The 17118-nt window shown below is 41.1% G+C and overlaps 1 protein-coding gene across 1 annotated transcript in view; it reads right to left on the bottom strand.

The window, feature by feature from the left end:
- LOC124163752 (neurogenic locus Notch protein-like) overlaps window positions 1–17118 on the bottom strand; it is a 117276-nt gene that overhangs the window by 46459 nt on the left and 53699 nt on the right. Inside the window, exons 16-19 of the mRNA XM_046540832.1 lie at window positions 11368–11499; window positions 10288–10410; window positions 2734–2859; window positions 310–447 (exon numbers count right to left, since the gene is read on the bottom strand). Coding sequence (XP_046396788.1) covers window positions 310–447; window positions 2734–2859; window positions 10288–10410; window positions 11368–11499 — 519 coding nt within the window. The remainder of the gene's footprint in view (window positions 1–309; window positions 448–2733; window positions 2860–10287; window positions 10411–11367; window positions 11500–17118) is intronic.

Genomic DNA, 17118 nt, shown 5'->3' with positions numbered 1-17118 from the left:
TAGGAATTGAAAAGAGATAGATAATGCTTCAATTTCAATTTGGGGAATTCTCTCCATTCGCCTAAAGGTAACTTAAAATTATCCCAGTTATAACTTGCTGGAAATAAAATTACCAGGAAGAAAGAAAAATAGCAAAGGTTGCAAAGCAGTAAACAACATCTTTTAGGCAATAGGATAATTAGATGTAACAGGCTCCATTCTGCTTTCTTTAATTACATCTCTAACAGGGAAAAACCATCAGAAACCTAATTGTTCTGCTTAGAAAACAATTTTGCATTACATTTCTTATTTTCCAATGTATTTACTTACTCCCCAAACATATTGCGCCATCATGTGCTGGTGCGAGGCCATCAATGCACTGACATGTGCCATTTTTTTTGTGCTTGGCAACCTGGCAGTACGCATTGTCAATACAAGTACTATTTTCTGAGCAATTGAGTCCAATTCCTGAAGAAGAAAAAGATTAAAATTTAATCATAAACTGCAAGAGATTGATACAGGAATAGGTAAGGGATGATCTGGGGTAAGTACATAATTGAAATTGTCAAGGGAGGTTTATTATTTTACCATGGTAAATTATGGTAATTACAAAAAATTTTTTTCAAAGGAATTAAGCTAAAATATCACACTGAAATCCCCAGGATTTTCAAGGCATTATTCTATAGAATATTTTTTAAATTCTCAATGCACATTGCAAACAAACTAGTACAGTAGAACCCCGATCTATCGTTCCCGCATTGATCGTTTTCCTGCATTCATCGTTCGCCGTTCCTGGTCCCTAATAAAGTTCCATAAAGACAATGTACTTTTTCGCCGCATCCATTGTTCCCTGAAGTAACGTTTTCCTGCATTGATTGCTTGAAGATCGCGGACCTGTTGTATAACTTTCCCGCATCCATCATTTGACGAAAATGAGACGAAGTGTTTACAACGAGTTACTTGTGTCTAATAACGACAGGAACCCTCGATTAACTATTATAGGGAGAAGCTGAGTGCCGTGGGATAGTTAAATTAGCGCATTTCCCAAGATCCACTATCCCCCTCCATTCAGCACTCGCCACCCCCTTGAAGCTTTCCTCTTCTCCAAAATAAAAAAAAGGTCCCAGCTCGCACAGGGATCGTATTACGAAGACCTTAGCTTCGAAAAAAATATCAAGTCACATGAGAACAATAGAAACGTGTTTTTGCCCTCCCCCCTTTTCTCACCCACTGACCGTTTTCAGCCTACCTGCTTCAAAGTTCCCAGTTTCTGGAGGTCAACTGCTGCATGAATCACCTATTAGCCCAACAGGTGTCTAACAATGAATTTCGTCAATTGGCATTATACTTTTATTAGATTGAAATATTTGTAAAGTGCACGTAATTCAAAAAAGAATGAGACCAAACACAACATATTTCTAACATTATTTAAGCATTTAAAGTAAGGAAATAATTGGAAAAATACAATGGTGATTTCTGGCAAAACTCGACATGCTCATAGCTGAGCTTTTCGACAGTTAATGTGGCATGTTTTTGAAAACAGGATATCACATTATTATCAGTTATAAATTTACGAGTTATACTATAGTTCTCACTTGTAAGAGTTACTGAGGAATGAGTATCTTCTCAGGATATTTTATTTCTCCCTACTAACAATCCGAATTCATCTACTCATCTGGCGCCATGCTAATTAGAAAAGAATGTGTAAGTTGCCTTCTCTTTAGGACAAAAGATTTCATGGTGCAGTCATATGTTTATGTTTCCCCCTCTGCAGTATGTTCTGCATAAGACGTACGCAATAGCATCAGTTCCGAACTTCACCTCGCATGAGTGGTTCCGTACTTTCAAGGGTGGGTTCACTTCAAACTAGCGAGTGTTTTCCGTGTGGGTTTAATAAAGTAAGGTTTCATTTTCATTGGTTTTACTTTTATCCGTATTCGGACCATCGCCCACCCGAAGAAACAAGTGAGTACTTTAAATGTTTGACTGAAAATAATAGAATATGAAGAAAAGCATCAGGGAGAGAAGTGCGTGAATATTCGAGAATGCCTCGGGCTGTCCACGAGCACATGACTGTAGGGGTGGGGTAGAGCAAGCTACGTGGTGAAAACAAGAAGTGGAATGAAGCCGAGGCTCAGGTGGGCGTGTAGCTGACGATTAACGCAACATTGTTCACGCTTTACGCATTGCCTAAGTTACATGAAAAATATATTTATTAGACAGTAGCATTACAAATAATTGACTATTTTTGCCTATATGATCCATCTCACAACCAATCACTGCATCGGTGAAAGCGGTTGTTTTATGCATAACATGCACATTGCTCTCGTAAATACGTGTACTTGAAATGGCATTTGATGGATAAGAAGTTTTATGTCAGAGAGAAATCGGTAATATGTAGTAGGGTAAATGCCAAGTGGAGAGCAAACATTTTTTAGCGAGGTGGCGTTTTCCTTTATGATATTTGAAAGAGATATTATTTGAATCAATAATATGACCTAAGTGGTTCGATAAAGTAATAATAATCCTGTAATCAGCTAAAATCTTGTTTGAATCCTTTAACGAATATCATAACTACGCGCCAAAATCCTGCGTTTCCTGGGACATAGGCAACCTAGCCAAACATTCCGTCATCGATCGTTTTCCTGCATTCATTGTTTTCTCGTCCATCCCCTTGAAAAACAATAGATTGAGGTTCCACTGTAATAACTAATTGTGAACTTGTTAAATTTGAAAAAGAATGAAAATACTGACTTAAGAGACACTTATCCATGTCCAAACTTGGCGCATACCCCTCTATGCACATGCATCTGTTGCTTTCTTTGGTGCAAAAGGCATTGTCGATGCAAGGTTGACTATCAGAGCAGTTATTGTAGACATCTGAAATATAGTAGAAAAATAACATCAGTTCAGTCATATCAAATGCGAAAAGTTTTCAGCATTAAAACTACTTTAGGTCATAAAAACACACACACATGAGAACAGACACAAAACAATTAGTTGCTGGAGGCTGTTGGTGAATGCATAGGTTGCACAGTATAGCTCGGTCTTAAAATGCAGAGGGACATCTAAGATTTACTTATGACCTGTTTTACTGATTCAGGCGTTTCACCAATGGAAATAATCGGATCATATACTACATATCAATGGCTAAGTTCTAACAACACGTATCTCAAAATTTGGCCGGTTTGAGACTGATATCTTGAACAAAATGTAATGAAATTTAAAAAAACAAAATTCAAGCACAAAGCAACTCTTTGTTTGCAAATGAATGCTTCTTTTTCAGTTTTATGAATTTTTGGTTTTTAATTTCAGTGAGCAAATAAAAATATAGATACATAGTTTCTTTTGCTCTCCTGAGAAGTTGCTATTTTTGAGATATGTGTTGTTAGATCTTAGCCATCATTATTGCTCAGTATTTCAACCACACATCCCCACTTTTGCACTCCTGACAAAATGGCCCACCCATGGATGAGCTGGCCATGGCATCAACTACATATGCAGGTAATTCTAAGAAATGAAATTCTATGCTTACTCCACAGTATTTGCAGTTTCGGATTGTTTTAAGAACTGCGGATCAATTTCATTCCACTTATTCACATCAATGTCAATGTGTCATTAATGTGGTTAAGTTTTGTTCTTTCTTAAAGATAATTTTCTGCGGGAACAATTTTTTATACCTTAACATGGCTGCCAGGTGCAAGTGCAAAGTTAGGTGAATGGATCTGTTGAAGCCATGTAAAAAGTCAAGTTGAATTTCATGGTTTTAAGCGTGATCCAGCAGTAAAGCTACAACACCTAATTGGAAGTTTAGTAATCTCACTTCTTATCACATTCATTATCAAACAAAGCAATTACTTTTATATTAAAGATTGTATACAATGACTTAACTACCAATTCTCAAGTCCATGGGTGTACCACTCGCCTTTTATTTGGGAGGGAGAAAGCACAAGGTTGAGCACCTCTCCACTGTAATGTATTTCGCTGAATAATTGTTATTATTATTATTATTATTATTATTATTATTATTATAAGTATTAGTATTCTACCGATTAAGGTAGGTTTCCGTGGAGTATTCAAGAAGCGATCTGGGAGCCTCCCTTCCCTTCCAGCACTGCCTTCTTTAATTCACTGTAAGGCCTACTCTCTTTCAATCTATCTAAAAATCCTATTCTTTTCCTTCCCCTCCCTCGTTTACCTAACATTCTACCCTCCAACACCATTTTCAGCATCCCCTCACCACTAAGCACTAACTCCATCCATACCTTCTGTCTCCTGCGTATCTCATCTAAAAGCTGCCTCTCCTCGCCAACCATATCCAGCACTTCGTCGTTCCTTTTCCTCTCCGTCCATTTCACCCTCTCCATTCTCCTCCATATCTACATCTCAAATGCCTCCAATCTTCTCTCGTCTTCTTTCCTCAGTGTCCACGTTTCCGCACCGTAGAGAGCTACACTCCAAATCAAACTCTTCACCAGCCTTTTCTTTAAACTCTTACACAACGATCCTCTCAGAAGCTCCTTCCTGTTCATGAACGCCTCCTTCGCTAATGCTATTCTCTTCCTGATGTCCTTACTACTGTATTCGTTTTCCTCTAACGTACTGCCTAAATAGTTGAATTGCTCAACCTGCTCAAGTTTTTCACCACCCACCTTTATCTTGAGTCTCACATTCCTCGCTTGTGATGCTTTACAAAACCGCGTAACCTTAGTTTTCTTGTGATTAATCCTCATCCCATACTCCTTGCAACGTTCGTATAACGCATCCACTAGAGCCTGAAGCCCCCTCGCTGACTGGCTGATCAACACTTGGTCATCCGCGAATCCTCGGCCAATGCTTGCCCACCCAGATTCTCCATCCGCTATCCTCACTTGCACAGTCTGGGCCATATACAGATTACGAATCAGTTGTCTATCCCTCCAATCTACACCCATTCTCTTGAGAATATCCATTAACTTCACCCAGTTCACCCTATCAAACGCTTTTTCAAAATCCACGAAACACGCATATACGTCCTGGTCATATTCTAGCCTCCTCTCCACGAGGGACCTCATTATTGCTATTGCATCACGAGTTGACTTCCCTTTTCTGAAACCAAACTGATCTTCGCCCAAATATTTGTTTGCCCTCGCCTCCATTCGTCTGTTCAATATCCTCAGTACCACTTTCGCCACATGCGATATTAGGCTGATGGTCCTATAATCTCCGCATTCCACAGCTTTCTTCTTTTTCGGAAGCGGAATTAAAACCGTCTTCACGAAATCTTCCGGCCAACATCCCTCCTCGTAGATCCTGCGCACTAGTTCGAAAAACCTTTTCTTACCTTCCTTCCCTAGATTCTTCAGAAGCTCACACGGGATATTGTCCACGCCTACTGCTTTCCTAGCCTTCATATCACGAAGTGCTCTCTCTATTTCCGAATCTAATATCTCCGGTCCAAGATTATCCTCCTCCACTGCACTTTCCTCCTCTAGAGTCAATCTCTCTGGTCTGTTCGTTCCGTCATACAGGTCCCCCACGTATTCCTTCCACCTACCCTGTACCTCTGCTCGCTCGGTTAGCATCCTCCCATCCTTAGCCTTAATTTTAGACATGGCTTGTCCTCTTTTGCCGCCCGATAGTGACTTAACTTTGGCGTACAACGTGCCTACTTCTCCATCCTTCTGGAACTTTTCCATTTCCTCACATTGTGTTTTCCACCAAGCCTCCCTTGCCCTCTTAGTTTCATGTCGTAATCGATTATTCAATTCCCTATACATTCTTTTGCCCTGTTCTGTGTCCACGTTCTTCCACTTCCTTCTCTCCTCCATTTCTTTTACCATTGCCTCCGTTATCCACGGCTTCTTTATCCTTCCACTGTCCACGTAGCCAATTGACTTCTCCGCCGCTTTGACTATTCCCGTTTTAATATTATCCCATCTTTCCTCAAGAGTCTTGGTGCTGTCAATGTCCCGCGTACTAATGTCCACAAGTTCCTGATATTCTCTCCTCATACTCCCTTTCAGGGCTTCTACGTTCCATTTCTTCGTCTTCCTAACTCTTATAAGTCTTTTGAATCTTACCTTGCATTTCATGAGCACTAGATTGTGTCCGAATCCGCTGCAGGGAAGCTGCGCGAGTTTTTCACACTATTCCTAAACCTCTGTCTTACCATAATGTAGTCTATTTGATATCTCCCCACATCCCCTGGACTTTTCCACGTGTACCTTCACCCTTTATGATGATTGAACCACGTGTTTGTGATGAATAATTTGTTTCTCCTACAAAATTCTGTTGCTTTCTCTCCCCTGTCGTTCCGTTTTCCTAGACCAAAATCTCCTATTTCGTTTCCATCCCTACCTTCCCCGACTGAGGCGTTCCAGTCCCCCATTACTACCAGATTTTTCTTACCCGGTGTGTCTCTAATTATTTCCTCGAGCTGTTCATACACCTCATCTACTTTTTCCTCCCTATGATTGCTAGTGGGCATGTAAACTTGGACCACCACAAGGTTGGTGGGCCGCGCCTTAATTTCTACCACCATAATCCTATCGCTATCCTGGTCTATACCTACCACACGCTTACCCATCTTCCCGTTTAGTACTAAAACTACCCCCCGCTGGCTTTCTTCCCCTCCACTATATATAACCCTATACCCATCACTCCAATAGTCCCCCCCATCCCTCCACCTCACCTCGCATAATCCTAAGATGTCTATCCTCCCTTTATCCATTTCCCTTTTGATATTTTCTAATTTCCCCGCCCTCATCATAGTCCTCACATTCCACGTCCCTACATTTACAGCCGACTTCTTCTTCTCCATCTTCTTGGTCTTCTTTTCTTCTTTCTTCATTGCTGCTGCTGCTGATGGTGATGATGATAAGTCTCTGCAAGGATTTCGCATGTTGGCGACCCAGAGGACCTTGCCGACCTTGCTGCCGTGCCCGACGCCCGCCCGATGAGATTCCGAGGCTCATTTGGTTGTACTCCATGTGTTCAGGGAAGAGATAGTTGGTAGGGTTTCCCACTTCCATTCCAACAGTGTTTTTTACGTGACACCATCACGTCGACTACCTTTTGTCTGGCTCCTACCCTTCGACCTATCTGGCATGGGTGGCCCTACCGGGAATAATTAGGAATTAATCCCGCCAGTGCAGCTCTAGGGGTCATAGGAACGCGCAAGCCTTTCCACCGCGACAAGGTTGTAGCCCAAGGGAAAGGAATTGTTATTTTCATTTCGCATTTCGTTTGTAGAATTGCATCGAGTGAGAGATTAAAAATACATATCCAACATGGTTTCCCTTGAACTGCACGTGTATTCATTTTTATGGTGTTCCTGACTACTTTAACCGACTAGCAAACATAACATCCACCTTTGGGTTTCTGTTAAGACAGCCCCTCTCCTTGGTGTGGTAACAGGACACCCTCTCCAAGTGTGCCAACCCAGTAACCCCATTACTTGGCCAACAACTCATTTTTTCTCCTACTGGAAAATAAATTTAAGGGATTACCAGAACAGTGTAAAGGTTTTTGCTGTTTTAGGCCTTGTTACAAGAAAATTTAGTGTTCACAAGTGGTAGGGATTTGTCACAGTCATGCAGTCATTCTCACTCTTAGAATCTTCACTTGAGGCTTTGAAGGCAATGATGCCTGCCAACTAGACCCACTTATAGTTACGTTAATCTCAAGTTTATCATCATTGAAAGTCAACAATCCTAAGATTTGTTCGATGCAGCTCTGCATTCTGCTCTCTTATGCAATAGCCTTTCCATAGTGATGCATCACTTCTCTCCTACATCCTTTTAAACCTGTCCTACATGACTCATGCAGGGCCGTCCCATGCCCTTCTTCCCGTCTCTTTGCCTCTCATCCTATGATTCTTCTTATCCGGCCTCATAATGTGGCCGACTAAGTTACGACTGAGCACTAAGACTAAGTCTTAGGCCTAAGGTCTTTAGAAAATTTCTCTTTCCTCCCGCTCTTCTTAGCACTCCCAAGGTACCAGTCTTTTTTGTCCCGAAGTGTAATAACTGTTGATTTAAATGATTAATTCAAGTTTCCAGTACACTACACAAATGAGTTACAAAATTAAGACAAGCGAGTTTAGCCTGCATATTGGTGTCATTAAAAATGCATTTATCTACCTTGGATGCAATCATCATTGTGATGCTTGTGAAACAACTTACAAATGATAACATGTCATTATTGATGCACTGGAAAACATACAAGGATTGGCTAGCGACATGAATATTAATTTAGGGCTTATTCTAACCTAACATGGCTTGGATACTTGCATATGCAATAACAACTGAGCGTTAAGGCTAGTATATAGAAAAAAAATAGACATAATTTATCGCTATGGAGCACAAGGTGTGAACTTTTAATACCCATACACCACTGTTCATAGAAATTAGCATGGAACCAATGGGAATTCACTATCGGTGCAAAAAAGGTATAACGCAGAAGTTTTAGCATTTGTATAAAATCCTGCCAAAGCTCTATAGCAGGAGTGTCAAACACGCAGCCCGCGGGCCGCATGTGGCCTGCTCCCTTACAATCTGCGGCCCGCGGTGCCATGACTTCTTCAATCGCAATCGACACTTCCTTTGCTCCTTTAAGATTTACAGCTCTTGCAGTTGGAAGAAAAAAACTTAGTGGCACTTCATCCATATTACCCACATGCATTCATTCATGCACTTGTACAGGCAAAGAGGTGTCAAGTATCTGGGAGTATTAGTACCAGGGATTAAAGTAAGTAAACTCTTTCTTCTCTTTCAGTTGCCTTTTTAAATAATAATAATTATAATATATTTGCGGTAGTATTTTAAATAATTCTCCTGTTATCGGTCCTGAAATACATATGCGGCCCTAGCACTGTATGAGTTGGCTAATGTGGCCCGCCGAGGTGAATGAGTTTGACACCCCTTCTCTATAGGGTTGTGTCAGATATCGTTATACTCATTGTTTATTTGACAACAATGAATCATCATCATCAATGAACCACAGCAATGCACTCTACCAAAATGACGATTTTTGTCTTTTAGGCCTATTTTGAGTAAGAGGAACAATGTCTATTTTTTTCATACAGCATAGGTAATTTCGATATTCATTTTCTTTTCTACACTTTGGAAATTGAAATCTACCTTTTGGCCATTTAAAAAATCATAGAATGGGAAAAATTTAATTTTAAAAAGCTATTTGTAATCCAAAGATGCTGTTTTCTTGATAAAGAATAGAATAAAACGCACCAATCAAATACTTTGCCGGTGATGAGATGAAGGAGACGATCATTTTGCCGTTCTCATTGTTTTTCACGTGTTCTTCTACACTCCTTCAACCACAGAAGCTAAACAATTACGTTTAACACTTTGCGTGCCATGGACGTAATATTATGTCTTTCTATTTAATTGGCTTTGTATGCGTGAATGCTGTAATATTTCGCCTGTGGTACTTTTCCAGTTTACTGCTTAGTGGTTCTGTTATTTCAAAAATCAACTGCTCGATGGAAAAAGAGTTCACTTTATGTCTTGAGGATGAAAAGTCCTCTGTAGCTACCGGCACCCTTATCTTAGGCCACTTTGTGTGAAAATTCTTTGGAGGAAAGAACCGTTCGTTGAGGGTGCAGTGACCATTTTAGTCACCAAGGATTTTGAATGATTTGCTTGGAACAATGCTTTTTTATGATTTCCATGCTTTAAATAGTTCAAATTGAGCGTAATAAAAAATTATTTTGCATGTTATGGTGGTACATCATATGCTGCAACTTTTTTTATTTTTCAAAAACAGTAGGTTTTCATTGTTAAATTATATATTTAAAAATTAGCAATAAATGTTATTCAACTCATTCATAAAGAAAAGTCCATTTTTACTGAAATACACATCGTTATAAATGTATTTTTGATGCTATTGTTTTAAAAAATGTACGAATTTAGTAAACATGGCTGGATTTTTCAGTAGGGCATAGAAATTAGCGGCCGGCACTCACAGTGTTAAAGAACGGTCAATGACTCATTGTTGTACACAAATAACCAATGAGTAAAACTATATACTATGTCAAAACCCTATGGAGCTTCAGCAGGATTCTTAACAAATGCTCCAAGTTCAGCGTTCCACCTTTTTTGTGCCGATATTAATGCAAAAATTAGCATGGGTTGGATCAATTTTTCTATTAACCAGAAAATTAACGTGAAATTCTGCAGCATGCAGTGTTGTAGTCATTATTTTCATGTGCTTTGCATCAGTGTTTTGTCAGTTCTGATCAGCATTAAGAATGGACTCAGCATTGTCTGAATTTCCACTCTCAATAATAAGGACAAAAGACAAACTTACTTGCCAGGCAATCTCCACCATCATATGAAGACGTGAATCCCTCGTCACACTGGCATGTGTCATTACCACCGCAGTTGGCTCTCTCGATGCAATTAACATCAAATTCACAAACCGTCCCTATTCCTAAGGAAAAATAAACAACAATTATTAGCTGTGTAAGAGTCACACGTCAAAATTTCCCATACACGCAATCAATGTAATCTCCAGTTGAGTATCTAATTCCACAGGAGATCATCATTTCATATGGCTTGATGCAGTGGCGTAGCCAGGAATTTCGTTCGGGGGGGGGGGGGGGGGGGGGGGTCCAAAACCAGAGGGGAAAGTTTTTGAAAAACAGTGTAATCAGTAATAGGTTTTAAACTAATTGTAACACTTTTCATAATCAAAAAACTTCATATGTGATAGAAACATTTTTTTAAATTCATTATTTTTCAATATTTTGTTTTCTTTTATGAAGGAAAATAATTGTTTTTATAATTGGGGGGGGGGGTTCGGACCCCCCTGACCTACCCCTGGCTACGCCACTGGCTTGATGAGGAATCAAGCTCATGTCCTCTGAATCTGTGGACGGTGCAACAACAACTTCAGCTTCTCCCCATGTTATCTGGTGGCTTTAGAGGATAAAAAAGGACCAAGAATACAAATACATAAAGACATTTCTTCATTTGTCACTCCTACCACTTAATATCTCAATGGAATGAAAAACTTATGTCCCAGGTGGGCAACTCACACAACTCAAAAGATTTTTGCCTGTACTCACTGATTTCACTGAGCTATGCAGGTGACACTATGCTTACCTAGACTGATAGATACCTGTTACAGTATCCAGTACCTACAGTAAAACCTCAACCTATTGAACATCTTTATTTCATAAACCTATTGACGGACAAATGACAGTCAAGCCCCAACAATACACAATGTATTGTAACAGGAGAAACCTCTTTACTTAGTTTGTGTGCATCTTTTTTTCCCTAATCCTTCATTTGTACATAACTTGGTTTTAAGGAATATGTGAAAATACACATTAAAATAAAAATAGGAATATGGAAAATATGAGCTTCAATATCTTGGCACACTCACTGGCCAGGCAAATGTCTCCATCCAACCGAGGCCGATAGCCTTCATCACATTGACAGGTGGTCCATTCCCCATCCTGGACACAGCTTGAATGTTCAATGCACTGGTCCTTATCCAAGCAGTCTGTGCCAATAACTGCAATGTTACAATACAAATTAATCAAAGTAAAACGTACATTCTATGCAGAGAGAACAAGCAAAATAAGGGCTATGGATAATTGAAAGAGCATCAAATCAAGAGTAAGAGAAGATGCCACCACAAACATGTTGTGTAGTTATTTACAATATCAATCAAACTAATCCATATTTGTTCAACTTGGTTCAATTGCTTTGAAATAAGGAGATTAAACACAAAGAATTTTTTTCTGCCGTTTCTGATAATGGAGTTCAAAATCCTATATCATGTCAGGTTTTCCCATATATGTATGCATTAACCCTCATATGGATTCACAAATTTAGTTACGTTTGAAAAATTACGGCGCCGCAGCGGCGCTGCATCATTTGTTGTTATTATCTTCCAAAGTTAGCCTGAATTTACAAGTTTTCTGTTTGATAATGGGAAATACATCTATTATCTTTATTTCTCATCATGTTTTGCTAGATTTAACCCAATATTATGGAAGTTATAACAAAAAACCTTGAACGCTGCATTCTTTTCTATTTTTTGACGTAATGCTCTCTATTTCTGTTCCATTTGTCAGTTACTTTCAAATGAAAGTTTTAATTTCGTATGTAATGGTTGTTTGAAATATTTTTCCTGATATGCAGTGCTGGAAAAGCTCTGCTTTTTAATGTTTATATTGTTTATATTTTTATCTATCTAAATACTAAAAATGAGGACCGAATAAAATTCTTTTATGCCCCATATGACATAATTTTGCTTCGCTGCGTTCACCCATATGTTATATCTTTGCTGTGTTTATAGAAGGATAAGTTATTGAACTTTAATAATCGAGCAGCTGTAGGTGAAGTGAGAGGAGACGAGTGGTACTTTCGTGATTTTTACAGGATTCTGGCGATCAAGACAAATCTTAGGAATATTCTGGGAGCTTATATCCTGTTATAAAAAAATCAAGTCTTATGGGTTTTGAAATATAAAGGATATGGGATAATAAGTGACGTGTCAAAGAACCCAACGCCGCTTTGGAGGTATAGCTAGAAGTATCAGTATTTTTTTCCTACCGCGGAGCCCCATTCCCTCGCTAAGGACGTTTCCTTTGAGATGGACGGTTAGATGTGATTTTTTTATAAAGTTTAGAAAATTAATTAATATTAGTATAAATAGATTATAGCATTTCATGTGAAACATAATTGCTTGACATTAGCGTTGAGATTGCAGTCCCCGACGTAGCGACAAGGAAATTCTCGGCCCAAGCTAAACTAAGTCGGAGACCATGGAAAAAAACAACTTTGGCTAGCCATGAGTGTCTATGAATAATTCTTGCAAAAAGATGAAGTTTTGTCAATGAACATTATATCGAGGGAAACATTATGATTCTTAGCTAAAAGAGAAAGCAAATTGGTATAGTAATATTTTCCTTTTGTTTAACCATTTCATTTTGTGTATAAAGTTTAAAATATTAAATAATATAATTATAAGTAGATTATAGCATTTAATACGAAACATAAATGCTTTGACATTAACATTGAGAGTGCAGTCACCGACGTAGCGATGAGGAAATAATGAGCGCCGCAGCGGTGCCGCAAATCCAACGACATAACTTTTTTCATTAGAGGCCAATAAAATGTAAACTATCAACACTATGTAAACAAAATTTTATATGTAGACGAAGAAAGCAGGAAAAATCGACTACTGAAAATTTCAAAATGATCCATTGGAATAGAACATTTTTACACCACTTTTAAAACCACGAGCGCCGCTAAGGCGCAGCAAATCCATATGAGGGTTAAGAAGACATATGTAATATTTTTTTAAGTTAATTTTCAATGAAATGTTTGCACGCAAGGCAATGTTTTCACCATAGGAAACTAAAATCCCAAGGACATGACTGAGTGTATAAAATACAGATATATGAACTTAAATATATATACATATGTGAGGTAGAGGTTTATTAACAGAGGTAGCAAGGATTATTACAGCACTCGAGTGGTACTCCCTTAACAAAACTCGCACCGTCTCCCTACACACATTCCGCGCGACTGACTGCGCGTCACCCTCCTTACTGGCTCGACCGTCCGAGTTCTTTGGCGTCCCCCAGAGGGGCAGCACCTGCCGGACCATTTCGAACAGCCAGTTGATGACAGTCGGCCTTTCCTGATTTCAGGGCCGTCCTCGGCCCGCTCTTGCGGTTGGCTGACCTCTTCTTCTACAGCATCGGATTCCTCTTGAATCGGCTCGTTGGCTCCCTGGTCTCCGAGGCTGCATGGGGGTGGGTTGTCATCTTCTTCTACAGCATCGGGGTCCTCTTGGATCTGCTCGTGGGCTCCCTGGTCTCCGGGGCTGCATGGGGGTGGGTTGTCATCTTCTTCTACAGCATCGGGGTCCTCTTGAATCTGCTCGTGGGCTCCCTGGTCTCCGGGGCTGCATGGGGGTGGGTTGTCATCTTCTTCTACAGCATCGGGGTCCTCTTGGATCTGCTCGTGGGCTCCCTGGTCTCCGGGGCTGCATGGGGGTGGGTTGTCATCTTCTTCTACAGCATCGGGGTTGTAGTCTGGTGGGGGTTGGCACCATGGTTTCATTCGATCTGCACAAAAGACCGAATGAAACCTCCTCTGGGTTCTGGCTGCTCCTGGGATGTCTGTCAGCAAATATCTATCCCTGGGGAATACCTTCTCCACCCTGTATGGTCCCTTAAATTTGGGTGTTAGCTTTCGAGACGTTCCCGTAGCCTGGGCTTCTCGCTCGACTAACACTAACTCTCCCCGCACGTATTTTCTTGGCTCCTTGTGAGCTTCGTCAAACCTTTTCTTCTGCCTCTCCTGACATGTTACCATCCTGCCTAAAGCTTCCTTCCTAACCTCCTCTATCACTTCTTTGCTCAATTCAGGTTCATCTTCCTGCAATGTCACTACAACTCGGTTCCTTAACGCATTCCGCGGGCGGTACGCGAACAACAGTTCATGTGGACTGGCTCCCACCGTCTTGTTCTTCATCGAGTTCATGGCAAATTGAATGTCTTTCAAGCGCCCATCCCAATCACTTCCCTCCTTCGTTGAATTCATCGTAGTGATAGCTCGAGTAATTATGGCGTTTGATCTCTCTACTTGTCCATTTGCCCTAGGCGTCGCAGTGGCGTTCTTGACGTGTTTTATCTGATGCCCCTCGCAAAATTCCTCAAATTCTCTCGACGTATATGCCGTTCCTCTATCCGAAATGATACGGTCCGGGCAACCAAACAAACTAACTATCTCACTCAATGCCTCACAGACTGGTTTTGACCTCGTGTTTTTCACAGCTCGTAGTACTATGAACTTCGTAAAATTGTCTTGGTACGCGAGGACGTATTCACTGCCTCTTTTGCTACGAGGGAATGGTCCTAGGTGATCTATGTTAACGGTATGAAAAGGCGTACCCTCGCGCTTAGTTGGGTACAGTATTCCTTCCCTTTTCCCGCCTGGTCTCTTGTGGTACGCGCATTCGATACAGGCTGCGATATATCTCTTTATCCTTTGTCTCATCCTCGGGAACCAGAAATATCTTCTCAGGTGTTCCAGAGTCTTTTCTTCTCCGTAATGTCCCATGTCATCATGGCTCCCCTTTATGATTCTCCAAATCGCATCTCTTGGGACCACCCAACGACTTCCCCCCTCCACTCTTCGACATATTCGATGGTCTCTTACTACATAATCAGTGTGCACTTGCTTATCCTCGTTTGTCTGTGCTGGCTTTTTCAATGTCGCATGTATTTCCTGGAGACTCGGATCTTGCAGCTGCATGGTCAACAGCCAATCCTCCTGCTGAATTCTGGTGGTGAATATTTTTGAGTCCACCATCTCAGGTTCTACCGCCTTTCCCACCGGGTTTCTGCTGAGGGCGTCTACGTGGCTCATGCTCCTGCCTGGTCGGTATTCGATTTCGAAGTCGTACTCCTGTAGTCTCAACCACCACCTGGCGATTCTTGGCAACAGCTCCCTCTTAGTCATCGCCGTCTTTAATGCATTACAGTCCGTTACTACCTTGAACATTCGATCCAACAAGTACATCCTGAATTTGTCAACTGACTCTACTACCGCTAAGGCTTCGAGTTCGTAGCTGTGATAGGATTTCTCTGCATCCGTTGTTTGTCGGCTGTAGTACGCCACAGGTCTCAATGGTCCCTTATTTTTCGATTGCATAAGAATGCCTGCTAATCCATGTTTGCTGGCGTCTGTGTGAACCTCATGCTTTGCACTCACATCAAAAAGCGTCAGCATAGGTCTTTCGACCAGTCTTGCCTTAAGTTCTTGGAATGCCACCTCTTGTTCCTCATTCCACTTGAACTCCACTCCATTCTTCGTCAATTTTGTCAACGGTTGGCTAATCGCAGCAAATCTTGGCACAAACCTTCTAAAGAACCCGGCCAATCCAATGAATTGCCTGATTTCGTGGACATTTTCCGGTCGCTTGAACTCTCTCACGGCTCGAATCTTTCGTTCGCCTGGTTTTATTCCATCTGCGTTTATCTCGAAACCCAAATAGTCTACGCGCTCCTTGAAGAATTCGCATTTTGCCAACTTCAATGTTAGTCCTGTCTCTTTGAGTGCTTCTAGAAATCTTTCCAGCTTCTCAAGTCCTTCCTTCACGGTTCTGCTCGGTATCAGAACATCATCCATATATATCAACACATCCCCTGGTTTTGTGTTCCTGATAACTTGTCTCATCGCCCGATTAAACACGGCTGGTGCGTTTACCAGACCAAAGGGCATACTGTTGAACTCAAACAACCCTCCCGGCGTCACAAACGCTGTAAGATGCCTTGACTGAGGCGCCACTGGTATCTGATGGTAACCCGACGCGAAGTCTAAAGTGGAAAAATAACGGTTTCCCGCGAGGCTATCCAACTGCTCATCAATCGCCGGCATGGGAAACTTCTCCTTCCGGGTCTTCTGGTTCAGCCCTCTGTAGTCGATGCATAATCTGTCCTCTCCATTTGCCTTTTTCACCAACAGAGCCGGGCTAGCATATTCTGATGTAGAAGCTTGGACTATTCCAATCCTCATCAGCTCCTCCACCGCTTTTTGCATGCTCTCTCTTTTTGCGTAAGGCAGACGATACGGACGTGACGTCACGGGTTTGTCGTCATTCAAGTCAATGCTGATGCTGGTGAAGTTCGCCTTGCCTAACTCGCTTAAGTTTTTAGCAAAACATCCCCTGAATTTATTTACGAGGTCGCATAGTGCCCCTTCGTCTTGCGTCGTCAGGTTCTCGTTCATGTGTATCTCGTCTTTCTGGATCCGTGACTCCTCTTCCACCTTCCGCACTTGAGAATTCTTTCTTTCACTAAGGTCGGCGTTTTCTCTGGAAATGGTGAGTCTCCCAAACTCCTTTTCGACCTGAATTCCTGGTTGGTCTAAGGCACTCCGCCCTACAATGATAGCATCCTCCTGAGAATTTTCTGGGACAATTAAAACCTCTACTTCCACATTCACATCGTCTACTTTCAAGATCATTCGTTTCGTGCCAATAGCTTCACAACCCCCTGATCCAAACCCAACTAAACGCTTTTGGCTCGCCTCATATTCGACTCCTAGTTCTTGTGCAACGTCTCTTCTCAGGGTGACAACATCGCTTCCTAAATCAACGAAGCCAACCACC

The sequence above is a fragment of the Ischnura elegans genome, chromosome 8 (assembly GCF_921293095.1).
Source record: "Ischnura elegans chromosome 8, ioIscEleg1.1, whole genome shotgun sequence".
NCBI classification, from domain to species: Eukaryota; Metazoa; Arthropoda; class Insecta; order Odonata; family Coenagrionidae; genus Ischnura; species Ischnura elegans.
The sequence above is the reverse complement of the archived record's forward strand: the minus strand, read 5'-3'. Positions and strand labels throughout refer to the sequence as shown.